The 25884-nt window shown below is 35.4% G+C and overlaps 2 protein-coding genes across 2 annotated transcripts in view; one reads left to right on the top strand and one right to left on the bottom strand.

Annotated features, from left to right (window-relative positions):
* Window positions 1-449: 449 nt before the first annotated feature.
* Window positions 450-18702, bottom strand: LOC144968050 (uncharacterized). Its single transcript, XM_078906019.1, has 10 exons — window positions 18553-18702; window positions 13060-13205; window positions 11251-11540; window positions 10522-10635; window positions 9599-9714; window positions 8880-8953; window positions 7789-7865; window positions 7398-7429; window positions 6641-7087; window positions 450-5577 (listed from the first exon to the last, which is right to left on the bottom strand). The coding sequence occupies exons 2-10, from the start codon at window positions 13148-13150 to the stop codon at window positions 3288-3290; spliced, it is 3531 nt and encodes a 1176-aa protein (XP_078762145.1). The 5' UTR covers window positions 13151-13205; window positions 18553-18702; the 3' UTR covers window positions 450-3287.
* Window positions 18703-18722: 20 nt separating this feature from the next.
* Window positions 18723-25884, top strand: part of LOC144968026 (coiled-coil domain-containing protein 178-like) — a 29713-nt gene continuing 22551 nt past the window's right edge. Inside the window, exons 1-6 of the mRNA XM_078905981.1 lie at window positions 18723-18855; window positions 21501-21655; window positions 22108-22179; window positions 22496-22705; window positions 24392-24556; window positions 25424-25636. Coding sequence (XP_078762107.1) covers window positions 21523-21655; window positions 22108-22179; window positions 22496-22705; window positions 24392-24556; window positions 25424-25636 — 793 coding nt within the window. The 5' untranslated portion in view covers window positions 18723-18855; window positions 21501-21522. The remainder of the gene's footprint in view (window positions 18856-21500; window positions 21656-22107; window positions 22180-22495; window positions 22706-24391; window positions 24557-25423; window positions 25637-25884) is intronic.

The raw sequence follows: 25884 nt of genomic DNA, 5'->3' as shown, positions 1-25884 counted from the left end.
GTAAGTTGGTGCTGATCTTTCCCCTCACTTTGTCTGATGTGAGAATCCTGTGTTACTTTTCTTATCTATTTAAAAAAATAAATTAAACAATCTTAATGAACACGATGGCTAAGGGCAAACTAGAATTATGTTACGTCAATAAAAACAAACAAGATATCCTTTTTTTCACTCACAGGAAAAGGAAATCCTGCCCTTTCAAAATAATGCAAAGGGATAGCGATGCAGCAAACAGAATTCCAAAGCTGTCAGCTATTATATAAAAAGGCTACAGTATAGAATAAACAAAAGAAAACTACGACATGATTTTTTTTATTTGGATAGTCCACAAATACAAAGAACCCAGGTTGTCATAATTTTCAATTCAGAGACTCACCAACTAAAGACTATCGTGAAACTTCTTCATTTATTTTTTTTAAATATTTTATCAATATATCTTAATAAAGAATAACTTTCTTATTTTTGTTTGTCTTTTTTGCAACACATTAAGGTCATACCAGTACCAGTGAAAAGGAAGAAAATGGGATAGTAAAACGTTCTAGAATTACAATTAAAGCACCCAAGAAAAGGTAAGACAAAGGGGAATTGGTTCAAACAGGAAACAGATGTAGATTCCAAGAGCACAATATCAGTGTCCCTAGTTTGAGATCACCTAAAATTCTCATCCAGACACCAGAACAGGTCCCCACTAAGAGCAACAAACTCAAATATTTACAAATCATATTTCATATTATGTAAACAAAACATAATACAGTGCATAATACTTTTGACTTATGTATGTATTGAACAGAAATGAAAGCTATCATCGCTCTCAGTGTAGTGTTAAATGAGTTAGTGGATGTAACAAGTGGGCATTTGTCTGGTGGGGGGGAGGGGGGGTTGCAAAGCATGCTTGACCAGTGTCTTACGCACAAGACCTATCACTATCACTCTATATAATTCTAATGCGTCACAGTACCAGTGGGAGACTAGCAAGGCATTAATGATGTTTGTTTTTATGTTTTTAAGGGTTTTATGGCGCTTGCAACACATTAAGGTCATACCAGTGCCAGTAAAAAGGAAGAAAATGGGATAATAAGAAGTTCTAGAATTACAATTAAAGCACCCAAGAAAAAGTAAGACAAAGGGGAACTGGGAACAAATAGGGATCAGATGTAGATTCCAAGAGATACCACCAATGTACTTAGTTTGAGATCACCTATAAGTCTCATCCGGACACAAACGCAAAATCCAACAAAGAGGAACACACTCAAATGCTAACATTATACATTCAAAATAACAAATATAATAATACATTATAACAGAGAGATGATTTACAAGGAAAAAAATAATCATCTCCCAAAACAATAACTATGCATTTGACTGTTTCCCTCCCAGCTAGGACTCTGGCCAGGGCCAGGACAAAGACAGAAAGCATGTTGGAAAACAGATATAAGGGGATAGAAGACAAAGTATGTATCCCCCTGCCCACTATGGGAGGTCAGGAACCCCACCCAGAAGGCATTAATGACCTCAGGATGTTATTCTCATATCAAAATCAACCAAATAATTGAGGATGGGGTGAGAGGAGAGTCGCAGTGGAGATAAATGAGGAACATTGTGTCTGTTTAGGTACTGGATTCATAAGTAAAGACATCCCCGACTGAGTGTGTTATCAACAATGCTATGTGCTGGCTTTGTCCTTATGCTAGAGCCACCAAATTGGAACCTTATTCCACCTCTGAATGAGACAAGATGCAATAAACACTACACCTCATTATACCAAACAATACCACCCATGTTTACCTCCCACACATTCTTCTTCTTGTTCTTTGTAAAATACTCGAAACAGAAAACAGAACTTGTAAAACACAGAAATTTCTATTAAATAGGCCCAGTTCCAACGTTCAAGATTTCCATGCTGCACTGTAAACAAAGCCATACTGCTTGACAAGCCTGCACGTTTCAATGAGCAGACCAGCTATACTTTTCAGTAATCCATCAGAGCCATTGGGCCCATGGACCTGAAGTTTATCTCGGTTTCAATAGTGCAAAACAAACAATAGAAATTGCTTGCTCTCCTTTGGATCGGATGATGTGTATCCCAAAGTATTCAATGAGATTTAACAGACCCAGCTACCCAATCACTGCTGGGTGGACAGGGGGGCAGAAAAAATTTCAAATGCACCTGGAATCTCGATTTCTCTGAGTGTAAAGAGAGTGCTCTACCAACTGAGTTATCGGTACTCCCTGATCAGCTTAACTCTGTATAACAATTTTGAAATATATTCAGAGCTAAAACTTTCTCTTCTGTGATAGATGGGGAAAAAGATAATATTAATCAACTCCATGTAGGTAGTTAAAAATCAAAGGACAATCCAAAAAGCTCAAGATTCGCTTTATATATTCCTAATTCCATAAATATGCGTTCACTGAATTTTGAATTTATAAGATCATTCTGCCCTCCATATTTGAAAACCCATTCAGAGTGAGCAGAACTTTGGAAATGAACAGCACAGGTCATTTTTTAACATAATATAAATACATGACAGTGCCAATATATAAAAAATAATTAAAAAAAAAAAATAATAGAAAATACTAAAAAAAAGTACCAAAAAAAAAAAGAAAAGAAAATCAAAAAGATCAAATGTCATAGAGAAAAGGACTAGATTATTACTTTTTTGCAGTGAAAAAGTCTTTGGTTACCTATATGATTAATTTACCCTTCACGAAAAAGTTCCTTTAAACAATGAAAGATTTTAGAAACCCAAACACTTCTCTTTAACAATAATCACATGCATGCACATATGCACACTCACGCAAGCACGCCCACATCATGAATATTTTGCCTTTTTATATTACAACCTGAGTGAATAGCTAACAATGAAATGGAAAACACAACATGATTTTTTAAAAGAATTTTTGCATAGACATAACAGTGACCATCGACACAGATGATGACATCCATGGTGTAAACTAGTCCTCTATCCGTCAGATGTAAAAGTTGTTGAATAAAATAAAAATGAATATAACAGTTTAAAAAAAAAAGAGAACAAAATACTTCTTCAATCTAGAATAGAAACAATTATGAAGCTGTCGAGTGTCCCGACTTGACATGAAGAACCCTGTTTTCCCATCTATCTGGATACAATTTCAATTAATTTTATTGTAGTCTGAAGTGGGATAATTCTCCCAAACCTTTCCTGTTTTGAGTATTTATATTGTTCTTTTTTGAAGAAGTTGCATTTCAGTTTTGATCCAATTCTTTTTACAATCCACAGTGTCCAGCAGCTTACTACTCATTTCTTTAGTTAGGTGGTGATGAGACAAGTGACACACAATTTGGAAGGTCCAACACAATCATTGTGGCAGAATGCACCACACTTCTGACACACCACCATTGCTTTGTGATTACAAGCACAATTAGTCTTATTCAACGAATCGTCATTGTTGTCACTTGGTAAGCCTGTCTTACGATCTACCTCAACCACAGAAGATTTGACATTTGTTGCTGAAGGGTTGGATTTATTCAACGAGAGAACATTCCCAGCAGCCGATGAGATAACAGTAGGCATACTAACAACCAGGCCACTTTTAACAGGACTCGACAGCTGGGCTGGTTTTGTTGGCAGGGCTGCCAGTTTCCCGGGCCCTGACACATGAATGATTCGGGCCGTACCGAATTTCCTACCACCCATGACGGCAGGATTATTGCTGGGAGCCGCAGGAGTTAGAACAGGGGATGGGGAGAATTTAAGGGGTGGAATTGGGTTGGGAATGGCTGGTGAGCATGAGGTTGGAATAGATGACAGATCTACCTTGTGTACACTGAAACTACCAGATGACAAATTGTTGGGAGATGATGAGGTGGAGACAGGAGATGGTATGGTGACAGAAGAAGAGGTAGAGTGTGAGTGAACCCGGATGACATGGTGGTTTTGTGATTTATTGCTTTGATCCAAAGTGTGTACAGGGTTAGCATTGCCGGGCAAGTCTCCCAGGGACACAGTAAAAGTCTGATGAGGGGGAGGGGTAGTTGGGGATGGGGTGGAAGAGGGAGAGGGAGTGGATGAAGAAGATAATGATAACGGTGATGGGTTAAAAACCCTTCTATTATTCCCCACACTGGCTGATCGAACAATGTGAACTGAGGAAGTTTCTGATTTTGCTTGCAGATTATTTGGCGGTGCACTGGAAGCACGGGGTGGAGCATTTAAAAAGTTACGCAGAGCGTCTTGAGTGACATATCTCTGCCCTGACACAACACCAGGTTGCAACTGGGTTGAGGCACTCACCAAATTAGAGTCAAGTCTGCCTCTACCAACTGTATCCTGTTGTAAAGAATCACCACTATTGTTTAACATGATTAATGTTCTGGGTATTTCCAATGTTGTGGTATTAAGGGTAGATGGTGTAACCAAGATAATCTTGTTGCCTGCAGCATCCACAGCATGCGTTGTGGTCGATACCTGAGAGGATGACGGCAACGGCATAAGTTTGAATGAGGCAGGAGACACACGACCAGCCCGGCCAAGGACAACTTTGGTAGGAGTGGCAGACCTAGAGGACACTTTAGCTGGAGAGGCTGGCTGGATAAACTGGTGTTGGTTTGACGGTGATGGGGTGCTGGGTATGGGACCATTGACCAAGGCAGATTGTGATGTCTGCAAGGTGGATACTATGGTAGGTGTAACATATGAAGGAACAGATCCAGCAGCAGATTGGGAAAATATAATTTTAGAAGCTGTTGTAGTTCGTCCAATAATAGTTGTTACTGGGGTCGTTATTGTTGTTGCTATTAATGGTTTCGAAGGGGATGAACAACTTTGTGGTACAGAAACTGTTTTATTCAAGCTTTTCTGCAACTCATCCTGGCAAATTTGAAGAGAACGCTTAATGTCCACGGATGATACTGCATTTAAATCAGGAGAGCTGCATAGCTTACTACTGGCTGTGGCAGATAAAATGTTGGGTATGTGAGTGTTGACGGATGATGTGGTAACAGGGGTGGTTTTGTTTGTGATGGATGATGACGGGGGTTTGATTATGAATGGTTGTATAGGTGCCCTGGCTTGAGTTTGAGCCTTAATTTGAGCCAAAGTGCGCGTCTGTGTAGGGGCTTTATTAAGAGGGGCACTGGTTAAGATGCTGCGCATGGTTTGATTGGTTTGCAAGGTTGAAGCAGCAGAGGATGGACTTGCCCTTGCAGCCCTTGTCTGGGCTTTGATTTGGGCAAGTGTTCGTGTCTGTCCCTGAGTTTTAATAATGATGCCCGTGGAAGTCATTGTCACTGTTCGAGTAATGCCCTGAGACGAAGATGATGAAGATGATGGAGATGATGATGGTGAAGATGAAGATGAAGATAATGTTGACAAAGGCGAAGCGGCAGATGAATTTTTCTGATTGACTGGAGACGATGGTGTAAATGACACAGTGCTTGCTAAAGTCTTGTTTGCTTGAGTTTGGGCTTTAATTTGAGCTAAGGTTCGAGCCTGAGCCTGCACCTGTGGCCCATTTTTGACAGGTGTCTGTGTCAGTGTTGCTATTACCCTCCGCTTCTTTGCTGGAGTAACACCAAGTATCTCATCTCTATCCTCAGATCTGAAATGTAAAAGAAAAAAGAAAAGAAAGTTAACGAGTGTTAATACTTTAACAATATAAACATAATAAAAGCTTCCTAATATGAGATGTCAAAGGAATCCTTCCCTACTTGCAGGTAGAATATGTACCTGAAATTTTTATAGCTTTTACTGATCTTGATTATAATTACACTACACTACTTCAAAAGGTTCTTTAAAAAATCTTGCTCATAATATGGCCCAGTGTAAAAAATACATTTCTCCAACCTAATGGTTAGTTCTCAAACCAACAGCCTGGCGCTGTCCAATAGATTAAATAAAAATACAAAGTGACAACTATCAAAAGGTGTATAGAACAGTTCAACCAATGGATTATTTCTTTCCTTGAGGACTGACTTACAACTCATTTTTCACTTTCTTTTAGTTATTTTGCTCCATGCATCGGGATGTCTGGCGACAAGTTAACGAAGGCAACGAATAGACCCCTGGAGCAGGATAAATTTCAAATTTCTTCAAGTAACAGATAGTAGCAATTACTTTCCACCCTTTGGATAGGATGCTAGTCATTTGTAAATTATTTCTGTCAGACTTACATAAAGTCCAAATTCCAAATTACTATTGGAGGGATGGAGGCATGAGAGTGTCTGAAAAATATTCTGGCTTACAATATGCAGGACTGAACCTCCTTCCTTTGTATGTCATCCAGGTCTTTTACAATTACATGACTAGACTTCCATCTCCCGACAATGAGTGCTTAAAATCAGTTTAAAATTTTCATATCACTTTTTAAAAAGAAGACTTTTTACTATAACTACATCGACAAAGCAAAAACTTGGGGCTGCTGGAAACTGAAAGTGAAATCTGACAACAAAATGTATCAGGAAACAATATAAAGACAACTGTTTTTTTAATATCATCTATTGACAAATAGGTTTTTAATTCTGATGCCATCTATCAATAAAAAGAAAAGATAACAAAAACAATATATCTTAAAATAATTGTTTCCCAATGCACCTTATTCATATTATTTATATTTATTAAATGGAATAAATCAGAAAGGTAGCAAGAACTCAAAAAATTTTAACCTGAGTTTTTCCACCTGCCGTGCCAACTCCTCTCTACTGGCAGCAATGGCAGAGTCTGCAGTGGAATTCCCACTAGAAGCAGAGGAAGATGACAATGGAGATGACTCTGATGCAGGAGAGGAAGCTGATTTGGGTGACAGCGACGATGCAGAATTGGAATTTGTGTTTGCCTCTGCCAGCAAAGAAGATGTTGTTGCCGACCCCATGTTTGACAATGTGGAGAAGGTTGAGGAGGATGATTTGGCAACCTTCTTGGTAGGAGGAAGAGCTGATTCAACGCTGGCTTGGATTGCTCTGGACAAAGATCTTTTCTGTAACAGGGAGGATACTCGCATATTTGCTTTAAGGGCAGGTTTGACTGCAGCCTGCACTGATAAGAGATGTTCCATATCCAGGCTGACTCTGTTGATTGATGGACCAGTCGCTTTTGGGATATTACTCAATAACCTTGTGATTAGAATTTGTTTTAAAAGACAACAGAAAAGAAAAACAAATCAAAAAGAAATTATTTCAAAACAAATGAAAATAACATTTTTAAAAATATCATAACACTTTTTTCACAATTTTATATAAAGGGCTACAATTCATATATAACGGTAATGATGATGATGATGATGATGATGATGATGATGATGATGATGACGACGATGATGAGGTTATTTTCTTTCTTTTTTTTTTTTTGTTTCTCTTTTTGTGATTTTTTCTGGTCAAAATTGAAATGATCATAAAGCTTAGTAAATTTCTCAAGAAGACATACCTTTCACCCCAAACTGTCTCAAAATGCTTTTCCTGTGGGAAGAAAATGGAAAAGAAGGTAAACAGTCTGTGAAATGCTTGCATTTGTATGAAATAGCAAATCCATTATAAAAGAGAGATAGAGAGTGTGAGAGAGAGAGAGAGAGAGAGAGAGAGAGAGAGAGAGAGAGAGAGAGAGAGAGAGAGAGAGAGGAGAGAGAGAAGAGAGAAGAGAAAAATGGGAGATAGGGAGAGAAATGCAAATAAACCAATACACAACAATTTTGTAAAAGAAAATTTAAAAAACAGAATTATTATATAACATTGCACTCTAAATCAACATTAGCACTATGGATAAGGATGTTATATCAAAAGAAACAGAGAAAGTAAGATATTGGAAATAAGCTGCTTACCTTCCAAGAATCAATTTTACTCTGTTCTTTCTCCTCTTCTTGCTTCAACCTCTGCTGATTCTCAGACGTGAATTCACCTATTTAAAAAACCAATTGTAATTCTTCATGCCTTGTAACAGATATCATTATTAGATGTAAAGTACGAAAAGGAATGCGTTCTGATTAAAATTGAAAATCGTCAATATGCTAAACTATTTTACAGACTGATTATAAAACTTTTTAACTTGATAGATTTTTGTTTATACCAATTCACCCAAACACAATTATATGCCAGTCTCATCACTTGTTTGGAATACAAAGAGGAAAATGAGAAAATATCGATGCAACTTTTCCTTCAGGGTTGCCAATTCAGATGGCAAAAATTTTACTGAACTTTTACACAAACACATCAACTGACCAGACATTAAAATAAAATATTTACTATTCAATAAATGACATGACATAACATTACAGTTTAGGATACAATATGCCAAGAGTAATTTATCTAAAATAATTGTATCCTGGTGCTTACAGGATGGAGGTTCCTTATCTAATCGGTTCAACTTTTGCAATCTTTAGGTTCTGCTTGCCCAGTGAATGAGAAAATTTACGGAGGTTTTTAACTTACTGAATTCCATAAATGTACTGTAAATAAGCAACCCTGTTCCTTGTGATTGTATAAACACTAACAAAAAACATCCACCAGTGATGATACTCACAAAAAGTCAAAAAGGAGGAAAAGTCTCGGAAAAACGGAAAACTCACCTAGAACATTTTTGCACCACAGGAAAGTAGGCAGGATGACTTCTTTTGAGTACTTGAAGAGTACTTTAAAACGCCCGGAGTCCAGTAAAAGGAGGAAATTTTATATATATATATTTTTTTTTTTTTAAAAGGAGGTATTTTTTAAAGATTTATTATATAAAAAAAAAAGTAAAAGGAGGAAGTGAAGGAAATATCCGCGGATCGAGGATCTGAGGAGGAAAACTGAGGAAAGGAAAGAAAACCGCGGATTTCCGCTGATCTGCGGAAAAGTATCATCACTGATCCACTGCCTACGGAAAAAGGGGGGGAATGGGAAGAAATGGGACACGATTATCAATAGTACCTACCCAGTGAAAGTCGACTTTTCCATTCACCGAGAGCCTTGGCGAAGAACTCATTGTTCATTGCTAAAGAGCTCATGCTGAAAACAACAAGAAATACTATATTTATTGCATTTTCTTAGAGAATCAATATCATACATCATCCGAGCATACTGCATTGTTAATGTATTATAGTAATAAGACTTAAAGTGATCCTTTAACATCATAAAGCCCATGATATCAGTTTACCCCTGTCTCTATATTTGTCCCAATAGGTCATTTCTCACACAAAAGGAGAGAATTCAATCCCAGATGCATGTGGGATAATTTTCTGACACGACACCCCCCCCCCCCCCCTGTCCACCCAGCAGTGATTGGATAAAGTAATCTGTTGGATCTAACAGAAGTACTTTGCAATAGACTAGCATCCTATCTAAATGTTAGCAGGCAATTGGTATTGTCTATTTAACTCTATAAACCTTAATATGAGACTGGAAAAACTGCATAAGAAATAATAACAAAGATGAAAACATTTGACAATCTTGAATAATCAAGGTATCATTCAGGATAAGATGTACTTCTAAAGACATACTGAAGAGACATTAGCCTAAAGCATACTGGTGTAAGTTTGTGAGTATGCCAAGATCACTATCACAGAATGATATGCACAAACAATAGTCAAAGATGGGAGAAAGTGTTCTATAACAATCTTCCTTGCATAAGATCTTAAATAATTAAGGACCTACCTCAAATCATCTTTGTTGCTTAGACAAGGAATTTGGTCACATTGAGGCAACAAGGTTATCAATTTATATTGGTAGGAAGGGGGCAACTGTGAGAAAGTCTTCTCATTCATCAAATTCTGGTTTGGAGATAATCAAAAAATGTGTTTTCACAATTGAATCTTAATACAAAGTGCACTGTCTTAAATATAATTTTCCCAGAAATATACTCTTCCTAAAGTAAAACGGTTGTGCTATTGCATTCTAACAGAACGGTGCATATTTACAATTAACTAATCATGAACATTTATCTTAACTTTTGAAATAAACAATGAAGAATAAACTAAATTATTCAAAACTAAAGTTAATCAACTAAAGTTTGCTCGAAAATAGTTTTCACCAAAACCCTTAAGATAGAATAAAATTCGTGGAAAATTTCTGAGCGACTGTTCTATTTCCTCAATGCTTTTATACACACATTTGAGATTTTTAAATGAAAAAAGTCAAGTGCGTTGGGTAAAGGAGAGCCTGTGACAAAGTTGTTTAGTGGATTACATGTAAATAGCCTGTGGAGATGACAAAAACTAATTCTGTAAAAGTGTGAGCTACTGTCCAGTATGCAAATATCTTGAAATGACAAAATGTGAAACAGAGAGGTATTTCACAGAAGAATTTCAAAATTTGTGAAATGTATATTAACCTAACCTAAAAATAATGTTTTTCATCAGAAATTGCAATAAGCAATTTAAAGTCCTTGCATGCAACCCAAGAAACACAGTTTTCAGTTTCTGTTCATTTTTATGGATTTGAATTGGAGACATGTTGAATTCCCTTGGATTCGTCTAATGTAAAATTTCAAAATATAAATTAACTTCCTTGAATTCACCATGATTGGAAATTGAACAAATTTGTTATATTTTATATTCAAGCCAAGAATAAGTACATACTTTGAGATTAGTTTTACATAAAATAGAATCTGGAGTCATGTCAATGCATCCATCTTTTGTCTGCTCTATCTGGGCTGCCACAGACTTGGCACGTCTGTTATTCCTTTTACGAGGCTGAAATAAACATTTTTTAAACAATTTTTTTTAAAAAGAAAAAAAAAAAAAAGAAAGGAAATTTATAATTAAAAAATGCTTTTCCTATATAATTTAGAGACATCATTCATTTAGTTACCAGATAATGTCATGAGGTGATGGTAAAACGATAAGGAGATTCACAATCAACAATGTCTACCTGTCAGAAATGACAATTTTAAACGGATATTCAAGAACTTTATGGTTGATCTTTTTTAAAAAAATAAAAATAACACTAAGTACGAGATATGCTCCAAAATGTCAAAATACTGAAGGCTGTGAATCGTATGTAGAAATTTTGAGAGGATTATCATAAGAACACAATTCTGATGTGGTCCTTACAAATTACAAAGTGGTCTTATACAAATTTCAAAATAAGAAACAAACCACAAAACAACGTAAAAAGTCCTCACCAAAAAAAAAAAAATATATATATATAAAATAACTTTATCCTGAGCAAGTTTATCAATTTGTAGAGTTGTGACAATTTGCATTTACAGAAATACATGGTTTCATTAAAGACTGTAACATTAGTCAGCAAAGGAATACAAATCAATGTCATGTGTTTTTAATTTTTAAGAATAAAAATCACATTACCTTCATGCTAAACTTTTTACCAGCTTTGGCCAAAATATTTGTGAAACTTTTCTTCTTGGAGGACTTATTTGAATTGCTGTCATCTTGTGGCACAGAAGAAGACAAAGTAGCACCGTTTTCAGTCTTACTAGTCTCTACTTTGTTCACCATTGATTCCTCAACATTTGGCTTTTTCTCTGAACAATCATCAGACTTTACAGGAGCAGCACTTGGACCATTTGCTTTAGTCACAGATGGTGTAGCTATAGGTGCTTTGCACTTTGGCTTGAAGTCTGATGGATCAAACTTATCTGGAAAAGACAGTGAAAATACACAAAATGATATATACGTGTTAAAAGAAAAAAGCAAACATCCTAATACTAATAAGTTACTCAAGATCTAAATTCAAAGTGTTGTTGGAAGGAGTGAACAATGACTATGTTTGATTGTATTTGTCCTATGTGTTTGCTAGATTGATAGCAGAAACAATTTCCCTTATAATGGACCTAAAAAGTTCAGCTCATCAAAGGGATTGTCTTTTTGTCATATACTCACAATTTTTTTTAAAAAGTATACACATATAAAATCGTCCTCATTTATTATTTTGATGCATAGCATAGTTATGTAGTTTGATATTATGAACTGTGTCATTATTTTTTGTTTTCAACTCAATTTTCTTTCTCCATGATATATGCACATGCTGTTTAAGTCTTTTGCATTCTACTGTTTACAAGAAACATGTAAGGCAACAAATTTACATGCATTGTCTTGCTGGCTTTTTTCAACTCAAAATTATTTTTTTTTAATTTGATCTATTATTTATTACTAATTACTAAATTAATTGACAATGCCAAGGCACTTCGAAGCATGCACATGAGTCACTAAATTAGCAAGAGATTCCAAGTTTACCAGATCGGTAGTTTATTTATTTATATCTTACTGTCTTGGTGACTCAATGACATAAGCCATCTGGTAAAATTAAATTATTTTGTTCCTTAAGTGACTGAATCAACTGCTTCAAGGTGCCCAACCACATGATCGTGTGCTTCTAAATCCGGTCTCAGCATTGTCAATTAATGAAATAAATGATTTAAGACATTTTTTGTTGGTTTGAAGGAGTCAAGAAATAGCATGTTGTATGTAATTTTTTTGCCCTATATGCTAAAGGGGTGAAAAAGGTTAAAACAGCAAACATGTATATCAAGGAGAAGGATAAACAAAAACCTTGAAAATGATAACACAGTTCATAACATCAAAAACTACATGGCCATACAGCTTTAAATGCTACGCTTCAAAATAAAATTCTAAGGACAACTGTAAAGGAGCATAATTGTTTTTAGCACCAGTATATAAACCAGAGGAAAGTCCTGTGACTGAACTGGAAGAGCATTAAACTGAACAACCCCAGTTTGATTCTGCAATGGACCTCTATTTAATTCCAAAACCTGAATAGGTAGCTAGATCTGATAAAGATGCTGCATGGAGAATACTTTGTAGTAATTTAATTTTTTAAAAATTTTTTTTCTAATAATTTATATTGTAAAGTGCCCAGAGCTTTGTTTTACACAAGAATGAGCGCTGTATAAATGTGTATTATTATTATTATTATTATTATTATTATTATTATTAGTAATAGATGAGCATCTTAAGGAACGGAATCAAGAAATTGTCAATGTGTTTTATGTTTGTATAACTTGAGAAGAAGCTAAGACGGGTTCAATGGTCTTGTGGGACTAAATATAAAAAACTACAGTGAAGTTATCAAGAAGATTTCAAGAAAGAAGATTAAAAAATTATAACAATTACAAAACAAATGAACTAGACATTTACATTTTTTGTTTCGCATCGACTGTCTAACACTCCTTCTACTTGGCACAACACCACCAGCACCAAGATTGTCCTTCATTTCTGCTGCTTCCATATTTGGACTGATTTGGATCACCTTTGCACACGTTCAAATACCATCACGTATCGTTCTGCAAAAGGATAAAAGTGCATTACCATGTTGATCAGCAATCAAGAGGATATATATGTAAAATGACATGATAATGGAAAACAAATATTATATGTCATGCTGATGTATGGGATAATAAATATGGTGTTTACATGGTTGCCCCACTGCATTTTACTAACATTTTATTCCCCTAACCAAACCCCTATTTCATCCAATAACTTTCCCATTGCTCATGGACGCCACTGCAAAATATCTCTGCCCAGACTTGCCAACCAACCACAACAATTGAAAAATTTTATCTTATTTTCCCCAATATCTATGCCGATATTCTAGCATCCAAATTTTTAAATTTAAGCTTCACTGAATTTATAGAGACATATGAAGCTAATAAGATACAAAAAATCATGTGATTCTTATGACAACAGCTGCCTGGCTCCTGCAGGTTCACATCTAGGTGACCTTCAATTCTTCCACTTTTCATTTTCCCCCTGTTTGACCATTTGCATTCAGCATAAATTTTAGTCAACATTCTCATACTCATATTAACAAACTTTGGACCTCAAAGCGTATTAAAATATTATGTGAAATCATATCAGTTGGCAAGGCTGTATGCCCCTGAAAATTATTCTGGATTCCTACCCTGGACAATTGGAGCCCAGCCTCCCTCCCCCACACCTTCTCTCTCATTTGTATACACATGTTCATATTTTAGTCACCATTCTCATACTCATATAATTAACAAACCTCAAAGTCAAAGCGTATTAAAATATTATGTGAAATCATATTGGTTGGTAAGTCTGTGTATGCCCCTGAAAATTAGACTGTCTGGATTCCTACACTGGACAATTGGAGCCCAGCCTCCCTCCCCCACCCTTTCTCTCTCTAATTTGTATACACATGTGCACTCACCCCCCCCCCCTCCCCCCTCCCCCCAACACACACATACACACCCAACTGCAAAGCGTGCAAACACATAAACACATATGCATGCAAACTCTACCTAAATTACACAGGGCAAGTAGTCAACAGTGCACACTCGTTCTAACAGTGCCAAATATTGGGGATAGCATTATAATATAATATCTCGGTCATCAATTACCCCCCCCCCCCCCCTTAACAATATTATTATTTTTATTATTATTATTATTATTATTATTATTATTATTATTATTATTATTATTATTATTATTATTTTTTATCATTTTAGTGTATATTACGTAGTGTTTTTATGCACCTCCGTTGACAGTGATTCTACCGATGTTTTATACTCCGTCACGATGTGCTTCCACCATTTATTAGCGATATGTCTTTCTGCATTTGGACATGGCGAAAGTTATATTGTGACATCTGTAGGATTTTTTTGTTAATGAATTTATATATAAATATTAATAATTTAAAAAATTGAAATATAAAACCAGAAAATAGAAGTTGCATTGAAGGTAAAAATAATGTTTTAGAAAGACCTTATTAAATGTGATGAACAGTCAGGTGGCTCCGTAGCGCAGTGGACAAGCTGTCAGACTACAACCTTGAAAGTACCGGGTTCGATTCCCAATGTTGACTTTTTTTTTTTGGATTTACTTTGTTTTTGTTTGCTTTTTTTTCTTTCTTTTTTTTTCAAAAACTTTTTATCATGTTTTAAAAAAACTTCGATTTTAATTTTCTAAATTTATTTATTTATTTGAGATGAGTATTTTTGTGCCATGTTTCTTTTTACTTTGATTTTTTAAATTATTGTTATTATTCTTTAATTTATTATCATTGTACATCGGTAATCACTAAGCAACTTGCTAAACTACAATCTAAAACTATTTAAACCTCATGGACGTACGCAGCAACAACTTTACCATCACCGCCAACGGAGGTGCATAAAAACGGTGCGTTTTTGTACACCTCCAATGGAGGTGTATAAAAACAGTGCGTTTTTGTACACCTCCAACGGAGGTGTATAAAAACGCCACCTTATTATTATTATTATTATTATTATTACAGAGTTCCTACAGTAATTCCATTTTGAAATTCAAGGAGTTTTCGATGTGATCTTTTTAAATTCAAGGATTAAAACAAATTATTCCTTCAACGCTTTTCTCTGCTAGTGGGGACAACTCAACCAACTCCTTAACTTCCATTTCCACAGCACTGCAAGGGCTTCAAGTTCACTTTTATTCAACTTAGCTGAAGACATCAATACTAAAGAACCTGGTGAACTTTATTGATGTGTGTGTGTGTGGATGTTTGTGTGTGTGTGTGTGTGTTTGTGAGAGACAGAGAATATAGTGATGCTTACAGAAAGATGAAAGTGAAAAAGTAACGAGGCTAAAGAACTGAGTGAACTTTATTGAATTTGCACTCAGCCATTCAGGGCGGTTCATCAATGCAGCTTCGAGCACAATCTATTGTCTTTTGGCCTTGCATTAATGCAAGTATCCAGGATACATGTTCAAGATGCCATGAATGTAACCGCAATGCATTCTGTTAGGCCCCTCTACAGTCCGAACCATCGCTCACACCTGCCACTCCATTCGAGTAAGTCTTTTCTGATGTCTTTGAGTTTGGATGTCTTTACTATCTGGTAACTGTGGACGGTTATCAGGTTAATCTGCACTTTTTCCACTCAATTTGGGAGCGCTTGGTAAGGAGTGCACGGTTGATCACCTGGATACATTCTTTCTTCGCTACATTTGGGGTTCCTGAGGACTTGTCAAGTGATAAAAGACCAGCATCCATTGCAAGTCTCAAGAAGGATATCCTCCAAAAAAAAATTGGGTGTTACGTACGCATTTCATCGCCATACTATTCATCAACTGCCAAGGAGTCAACTTGGAACTCTTCAGCTGCATGCGGTGATTTCAGTTGAGCCTTGGTTTGCGCAAATACGAATCTCGAATCCCATCACTTTCTTCCATTCATTCATTCTTTGTCAATCGTTGTGGAAAGAATCGAGTCAACACTCTTTGGTTTAAATTTTTATAAGTTTTTTCACGAATTCCAAGTTAAAGTCATATCAAAACAAAAATTTGATTTCGGATTCAGCGGGGGAAAAAAAAACAAAAACAGAAGGACAAAGTGGCAAATCCCTGTCAAGTCCTACATTTTTTTAAAACGTAGGATTTCCTTTATTTCAAAGGAAAATATACTGCACATTTTCATAATAAGGAACAATTAACCTAAAACATTTGTGCAACAAGATCAATCCATGGCAGTTAATAGCAAATAGTTGACGATTGACCAATTGGCAAGGCAGTAACATAAAGAGGAATTATGAGCGAGATAGAGAGAGAGAGCGAAAGAGAGAGAGAGAGAGAGAGAGAGAGAGAGAGAGAGAGAGAGAGAGAGAGAGAGCGAGAGAGAGGAGGGGGGGGGGGAGGAGGAGAAAATTAGTAAATGAAACAGAGACGGAGATAGAGAATAAAAAATGAGAGGACTAATATTATTATTAACATATCACCATCACTCCATACTCTGTTGACGATTTACCAACTGGCATGGTCCGAGGCAAAAAGAGGAAATGAGTGTGGTTAAAAGTAAAAGAGGGAATGAGGAAGAGAGAGAAAGAAGAAAATGGCAGAAAGAAAGAAAGAAAAGAGAAAACAAGAGCATTATTATTAATAACAATGAGTGTACATGTGTGTTAGAGAGAGAGAGAGAGAGAGAGAGAGAGAGAGACAGAGAGAGAGAGAAGGAGAGAGAGAGAGAGAGAAGGAGAGAGAGAGAGAGAGAGAGAGAGAGAGAGAAGAGAGAGAAGAGGAGAAATGACAGAGAAACACACACAGAGAGAAAAAGAGAAATGACAGAAGAGGAGGAGAGAAGTGAGGAAAATGACAGAGAGAGAGAAAGAGAAGAGGAGAGAGAGGAGAGAGAGAGAGAGAGGAGAGGAGAGAGAGAGAGAGAGAGAGAGAGAGAGAGGAAGAGACAATGAAAAAGAAGAGAAAATGAGAGTATTTATTCATATCAATATTAATAACATCACTCTGTGGCAATATATGACTTTGTGACAATAAAGGTACTCCGTGGCAGCTAAAAAAGTACACATGCGTAATTGATGAACTGACATGGTCCTTGACAATTGACAATTGTCAAGGTCCTTGGCAATTGACGCTACCAAACAATTCCAATAAACCACACATCAGCCATTAACAAAAGGGGCGTGTTGTTTGGGTTGCTGCAATAATAGTAGATAGGTTATATGTGGTGTATTTATAATATTATATATGTTCATGTTTATGTTTAAGCATTAATTTCATTGGTAGTTTATGTTTCTTTGTTTCTCAAATGATGTCCATCTTTTCTTTTCAATCTTGTATGTGTGGAGATGTTAAATAATATACTTATAATTATAATATAAAACACGATAAGATATTCTTCAGGTATGGTATAGGCTTTTAGTTTTAGATTGCAGCCACTAAACTATAGGTACTGATTCCACTATCTGGATGTCTCTACTGTAATACAGGCAAAATGCTGGGATTGGAGGTGTTCGAATTGTGGAGACTTCACTATTTATTTAAGCACCTTGTCCTCTTGACCAAATTTACACACTACTACTACTACTACTACTACTACTACTACTATGGTAACGAATGAAAAATGAGTATGAGGAAATCTAAAATTTAATTTTGACCATGAGAATGAGATGACAACTTATTAATTAAAGTATTGTCATTGCTAAAATAGTGACCCAAGTTTTGTTTTGTTTTGGTTTTTTAAATGTTTTAATTAAGAATTAACTGACTGAATTGCAATCAGCAAACGACACGTTACATGAATGCATGATCATGAATGAGGTACCTAATGAAGTACCTACATGAATCATGAATACAAATTACAAAGTGAGTGTGAGAGAGTGCGTGAGTGAGGCCATAGCACTGGAATCGTGGCATAAAAACTTACGTCATACAATAACGGTGTGAGTGTGAGTACTCTTAAGATTGACAATAAAAAGTCAGTGAGTCAGACAATTCGTTTGATCATGAGCAGACAGCTGTATCAATCAGACTCGGAATTATCTTTTTTTCTTTTTACTTGTTACAAATTACAAGTTCAAGTACAAGAAGACTGAAGACAAGTCAATCAAGAAGATTGCAATGAACCACAGATGGCTAGTCAAGCAGAGGACAAATATAACAATCTGTCGAGGACAAAGAAGTGCATGAATTCAATAAAACTGTTTCAAAGCTATTGACAATGTGTTTTGAATAAACCTGAGTATATAAAATGTATTTCAAATTCAAATGTCAACTTCAGTCACAACCCCAACAATGACAGTCGGCCCCCATCCCATCTCATCCATAACCGAGTTCACTTTTAAATAGGAAATTTATAGCCCATTATGAAGCAAGAACAAAGCTAATATAAAACAAACGACTTACACTTGTAACTCTTGACATATCTCGGATGTAAATAATCCACAGAATGCTTTTGGTGTTGAAATTATGAAATAAAACAGGCCTTGTTTATCGAACGCCACAATCACAATAACTGGCAGCAGCCATTTTAAAGTTTTTGTTTCAGTCGGAAGTTCTCGGCGATCGACTTCGGCGATTTCCGCAAACAACCTTCCGTAGAAACGGAGAAGCGTCAAAATGGCCGCCTAAATCCTTTTTGTTTTGCGTTTCAGTTTCAGTGCATGGAAGAAACAAAACGAGTCAATGATACATTCACGGATTTGACGGGTCAGAATTTTCTAACCTTAAACTTTCTTTTGATTCAATAAGCTTACATAGGAGAAAAAGAACATGAACTTTACCCAACACCCATTTGCGAATGTGATCTGGATCTGAGCGTTGGCATCAATCACTGCCAACTGGGCTTTTTTACTAGATACCACTATTAGTATTGAATTAGTTTAATTCATGATACGTTTTACTTTAAATTGTATTTCTATCATTAGCTACAGTACAGTATTTCAGATATCGAGAAGTTCATCTTTTGTTTTCACTCCAGTTCATATAAGTATAATAGCCATTCTATGATTGATTTACTTGTAATCAACGTGTGTAGGTACTAGTAGATAGATAGTACTATCTGCACGCAAGTTGTATGGATATTGATTCTTATCATATTTACGTATGCTAACAAATCAGCGTTGGGCCACCATCAATTTGCTCATGGAATGAGTTATCTGCATAGAAATCACTCTCTAATGATAATAACTGCACGACAATACTGTCTGTACATGGGCTCTGTACTATACTGTAATGTGTAATACTGTAACTCAGTATGGTCACCACAATTTGAGAAAGATTATATATTATATTAAGAAACTTATTGAAGGCGTGCTTCGCAGAGCAACAAAAGTAATTCCTGGGTTGAAAGATAAGCAATATGAGGATAGACTGAAACGTATTGAAATTCCAAGCATGACATACAGACGAGTACGAGGTGATATGATTGAAACATACAAGTTTACACACAGTTTGTATCAAGTCGAGAGTAAACTTTTCGTGTTTGCAAACAATGGAACCAGAGGTCATAATTACAAGCTGCATAAACCAAGGTGTAACACATCGCTTAGGCAACACTACTTTAATCAACGTGTGATCGACCGCTGGAACAGTCTCCCTGAAACGGTGACCAATGCTCCAAGTGTCAACGCCTTCAAAAATAGCTTAGATAGCCACTTAGCAGATTACATGTTTAGCATAGTTGAACCGCCATTAAGATCCCATCAAAGGGTTAGACGTATATACAGGTCAAAAGATCTGTTAGGGTTAGGGCCTTCAATTTATCAAAAAGTTTATATATTATAGATACAGGTCAAAAGATCTGTTAGGGCTTTTTATTGACTTTTATCTCGATGAACTGAATGCCAAGATCAGCAAAGGCACAAAACGCCTAATACGCTGGAAAACTAACTAACTAACTATGTGCATCGATTACACCTGCTATGAAAGACTCTTATTCACCCCGTAATGAATCCTCATTCTAATCTCGATGTCTTTTTTTATCGATTTCTCCATTTATGATAGTTTTTGTTGAGCTCCTAACATTGCATGATGAGTCATTCGGCGCGAGTGCTGTAATAATAAAAGCAGAATACAGAGTACTTACTGAAACCATGAAATAATAGTGCTTAACTTTTTTTAATAAAAGGAGCTCTTTATAAAATATTTCAAGTATAATTATAATCAACTTCTACAATATTGTTTCGAATGCTTACTTGGACAACATGGGTGATTCCTGTTGACATCAGACATCTTGTTTGATGAATTAGCTATATATTCCGTCATGGAATGCCCAGGCGATGATATCTTATGATGTCGTGGCGGAAGGCCATAATCAATTTTTAATTAATTTATATATTATATATATATATATATATATATATATATATATATATATATATATACGTGTGTGTTTTTTATATGCACATGCTATCATATATATCATTCACTAAAAAACTGAAAGGAAGCACTCTGTCTTCAAAGACAGGCTTAAAAGGAGGACAAGGAATTACAGTGTCTAGTGTCTGCTGAAAAGGCATTCCACACAGAGGGAGCGGAATGTGCAAAACCTATCTATAGGTCACCATGAATTGCCTCTTTTTCCCTTTGTAAATGACGTACTCATTTCATTATTAATGCAATAGTAAACTAAAAAGTAACGATAGTAGCAAGGGACGCAGATGTTATCTCTTATGGCCCATTTAGATATACAGATTTTTCATACACGGTCTGATGGATTTCTACAAAATGTGGATAATGGACCAAACTCATCAAAGCTGACCTTGTAAACGAGTAATATTGATCTGGTCCAACAGATGTCCGCCCAAGCTCCTGATATCAGGAGCCGCCTGACATTTTCCTGTCTTCATGTTGATGGACCATCGTGGGTGATTAGTTTTCACTGAACTCCCTCTATGGAAGGTGGTCTCTCTCTATTGAGTGAGTGAAATCCACTCATTTATTTGTGTCCACGTGTCTGTGTGGTATGTGTGTGGCGGTGGTGTGATGGTGGTGGTGTTTATGTTTGTGTGCATGTGTGTGTTGTCCCAGATCTGACACGGAGCAATTAACTGTACGTCTAAACAGAACTTCTCTCGTCGACTTATATGGATTCACTTTAACCCACATCCACCGCATCTAATCTATGTTAGTCAGACCATGTACTAAAAGTCTGTATGCCTAAAAGGGCCATTATTGTCTGTTTTTTTCTCCTACTCCTGCATTTGGCAATGCTGTACAGCTAGCTCTCTTCCATGTTGGAATCATTTGTTGAACTGACTATATTTCTCTTAAAGATGAATGACAAACATTAATAGTATATACATTAAAAATAATCAATTTTACCAGAACATATTTTATATTATTTCATTTAGATTGTTGATAAAACCTTCAGTGATGGCTTTAGCAAAGGTTGTCACACTTGACCAAGTGGAAAGTGGAAGTACAGATAATGTTGGCAACATTCTTGAAGAAAGCCAGAGAAATGGAACATTTGAATCTTTTTTATCAGATTCAAAAGAAGTCAAAGGTATAGTTTTATCCTCCGAATAGTGTTGTATGTGTGGTGATTTTGGTTACATTTTGTGTCTTGTACATCTAACGTTTTGTTTTTCTCTTTTTGTTATAGATGCCTGCTTGTGTTAAAAGTTGATTAAAGCTTTAGAAAGAATGTTCAAAGTAAAATCTCCTTTGTCTCTTTTGTGATCCAAATCTACAACAGTATGTGCAGATGATTTTTTTAGTTCTGTTTTGTTTTGGTTGACAGGTGGTTAATCTTTTTATTTTACTTTATTTTGCTTTGTTTTTTTGTTTGTTTTCTGATTGCATTATGTTTGTTTCGATTTCTTTAAAACAGGTTTTACTTTATTAATAAAAATTAGTCAGTTTCATGGATTGCATTTTGTTTGTTTCTATTTCTGTAAATCAGATTTTACTTTATTTTTTAAAATCTTTGAGTTTCATCTGTAAATTCTTCTTCAGCATTGCAACTTGCAGAGGATGAAAGCAAGGAGGGTGAAAGTGAATCTTTGGTAGAATCCGAAGAGTCAAAAGGTAGGCTTGTTTATGGGAGTATGTTATTGTAAAATAAATAGGTTAATTTTAACATTAAATGTGTACCGCTGAAACTAAAGGCTTCAGATATCAAGTTCCTTTGTATAATCTTTAGGATATTTGTTTGCTCAAATCTTATGATACCCTTTTTATGTTGTCTATTGTAAATCGACCCCCTCACATGCACACTTAAGCAACATCTGATGTTCAAATGAAAATTGTCAAATATCAATTCAGTTTAACACATATTCTGTCTTAATACTCGCATCCATCAATAATGTTATCAGTATTAATAATTTGCCTCATTTATCATCAGATGAAGTCTATCCACTTCCAAGTAACTGGCCTAGAATTTCTCGACTGAAGAACCGGTCTTACAGCTGTGAACTTTCCAATAGTAGGGCAACAAATGTACAGAAGGCTGTGTCTCACATTGAACTAATTCAAAACATCATTGATGAATGGTTTAAGCGTGTCTCAGAGGATATAAAGTCTAGAGTGAGCAGTCGCCATAGTTCTGTCAAAGGTAATTGAATGTAATAATGCAGTGTATGCCATTGTTTGACAGTTTTGCTATAAATGACGTTGATTTAACCAACAATGGTAGAAGGGAAGATGAGCTGCTTGAAGGGTTTTTTTTCTTTAAAGGTCATCTAAAACATGAGAATAATTTCCCTTCCCATCTGGGTGCTGTTATCAGTTACTACGGGTAATAACAATGAACTCAATAGCAGTATTTTTCAGTTGTAACAATCAATTTGTTGGTTGAAAACAGACGCAGTTCTAATTATTTGTAATTAATCATATAAATGAAAAATATAGGTCTGTATTTATATATTCGTCTGGTTTATTTTGTTGATTTTACCTTTCTAATGCTCAATAACGAGGGCAACTTGATGACCCCAGTAGACCTGAAACCGTAGACTTCATTCCTTAAGTTGATGGATTCGATAAGAGAAAGGAGAAAGAGCTACAATTTAAAACTTTTCAATAACTGTTGCTGTTGTTTGTTGTTGTTTTGTTTTTGGGGATTTTACAATGCTTAAACACTTTTGGGTCCTCCAGCAACAATAAAAAGAGAATCATAGGGGGGAAGATGTAGATCTGAAGTTAAAAGCATTAAAGAAAACATGAGACAAAGTGGGACTGGTTGTAAAAGGGAACGGAATATTCTACGAACAATCTATTTTGTTGCTTGTTTTGTTTTTTTTCATTGGGGGGGGGGGGGGGGGGGGGGGGGGGGGTATAGAGATTTAATTGGTGCTTGCGACACTATTACTAATAGGTCATTTCAGCACCAGTAAAAAGAAGGATAATAGAGAGAAACATAGATCTGAAGCACCAAAGGAAAAGCAAGACAAGAGGGCCTGGTTCAAATTGGGAACAGATGTTTCCACGAGTAATCCACCGATATGCCTAATTTTGGACATTACTTAAAAGTACCAGCAAACCCAAGCAAAGGTCCCCCTCTAAAATGTTCACAATTTTTAAAAAAATACAAACAAACAAAAAACTAAAACCATTGGACTTTTATATAGAGCTAAAAAAAAAAAAAGAAAGAAAATTTAAATTTAATTGTCTCGTTCCAGCTATGTAAAGTGTAATTTGTGATCTTCTCCGTTATCACCATCATCTTCATCATCATCATCATCATCATCATCATCATCATTACCATCATATGTATCATCGTCATCATCTTCATTATGATCCTTCTCCTTATCCTCACCATCATCATCGTCATCATTTTCATCGACATTATCACCATCAACACCATTGTCATCATCATCAATATTGTTGACTTTGTTATATTATCTGCCAATGATTTTAGATACTGTCATCACTGAAATAAAAAAAAAAAGAAAAAGAAAAAAGCCACGACGTTCATATAGTGTGAATGGTGACTTCCATTTGCTATCTGGTCCTCCCTCTTTTTCCATCTTGTTTCGGTATTCAAAATAGATGTTTATAGAAAAAAATGAGTTAAAATGTTGCTGAATGCTAGTTAGTCAATTTCTGCTGTATGGAAAACTACCCAAAATGATATCACAAAGATAATTTTATGAAACTGATCTAAACGAGTACTCAAAACGTACTTTTGTCAATGGCCAATTACCTACATCCATCTCGTTAAAAAAAAAAAAACATTTTGAGATGATGAAGTGAAAATTCTCTTTATATTATGATTATAGCATTCTTAAAATGAATCCCTCAGGTGTACAAAAGCAGCTTAGATTTCAAGATGTTCCAACAGAGACTCAGCTCAGTGCCCATGACTCTGTGTCTTACAAACCAAGTTCTGCATCCAGACTGTCATCTTCTACAATGTCATCTGCCTCCACACGCCTATCAATTACTGGGAAAGGGGCCATAAGTGAAGGTAAATTGCCCATGGCTAGCTCACAAATAATATTAATAGCAATAAAATATCTATAATATTGTATGACCTCCATCCATTTTATTGGTTTATGAATACATTACGTGGATTATTACTGTTACACGATGCAAGTTCAAGATACTGTATTATTTTTTTTTTATATGAAAAGATTTAATAAAGCTCATTCATCATGAGCATTAATATTATTTTGTCATACTTAAAGTGCTTCACAATACGGAATTTTATCGTCCCAGCACACTATTTGGAACCAAATTTCCATTTCATTTAACACAATTTCCATATTTCAAGTTTTTATGAAATTGGATATTATTTAGATTCCAAACCATTTGATATCGTATTTTAGCATTTCTATGGTCTTACCATGCTTTATTGTGTTTTATTGTGTAAAGAAGTTAGTTGGAAGTGACTTATTTATTTCAATTTGCCAGATTTTGTTTGATTCTTACAATTATAACTGCAAGACAATAATTGCTTTAGCAAATCAAAATATAGGCTTTGTATTGCAGTGAGGTCATTTTTTTGAAGGATAATATTCGATATGCCTACACTCTGATATTAAATTCCAAACGATCATGGTATGATATTGTTTTGCTCTTGTTTGGATTTTTAAAATATTCATAATGAAAAATATTAATGCATCGCTAAAGTAATCTGACATCTATTTATTCTTTGTCAAAAATCAAACAGCAAATGAGAACCATTGTAAAGAGAGCACATCAGTATTTTGGAAAACACTTCAATGCTCAAATGTAATGTTTACAAATTTTGGTAATTTGATTTAATTCTTTCATTTTGAACAATATATTGTAATATTAGCCAAAGAACCTTGAGTTGATATTTTTACTTCAGCCAAAGAAGAAATAGAAGAGGAAGATGTTCCGTACCTGGGTGCACAAGATGTGATTGATGAAGTGATGACTCTTCTTGCCCGACTTGATTCAGAGCGCCAAGAAGCTTATGAAAAATACATGGAGGAAATATCAAAAGCGCAGGCTCTTAAAGGCAAAATTGATGACCTAGAGTTAAGGAAACTGAGGGAGCTACCTTCATTAGTTCAAAGAGGTTTGTCATCATTTTGCTAAGAGCTTGTATTTTTATTCATCCATACTTTCTTTAAATTTGTTTACCTGTTGTTTTTGGAAAATGTTTTGAGTAGAACTTATTCTTAAAATACACTTTACGTTGATTAAATTTTTCACATGCGTCTCACAAGGAATCCATTTTTTATTTTGAACTGTACTTGTTGCCTGTTAAATTTAATTATATAATTGTGTGAGTCAACTTATGTTGCAATGATATTGCTCGAAACT

The sequence above is a fragment of the Berghia stephanieae genome, chromosome 1 (genome assembly GCF_034508935.2).
Source record: "Berghia stephanieae isolate SIO BIC M18660-M18661 chromosome 1, UCSD_Bste_1.3, whole genome shotgun sequence".
Classification (NCBI taxonomy): Eukaryota; Metazoa; Mollusca; class Gastropoda; order Nudibranchia; family Aeolidiidae; genus Berghia; species Berghia stephanieae.
This window is presented reverse-complemented; position numbering and strand designations above follow the sequence as displayed.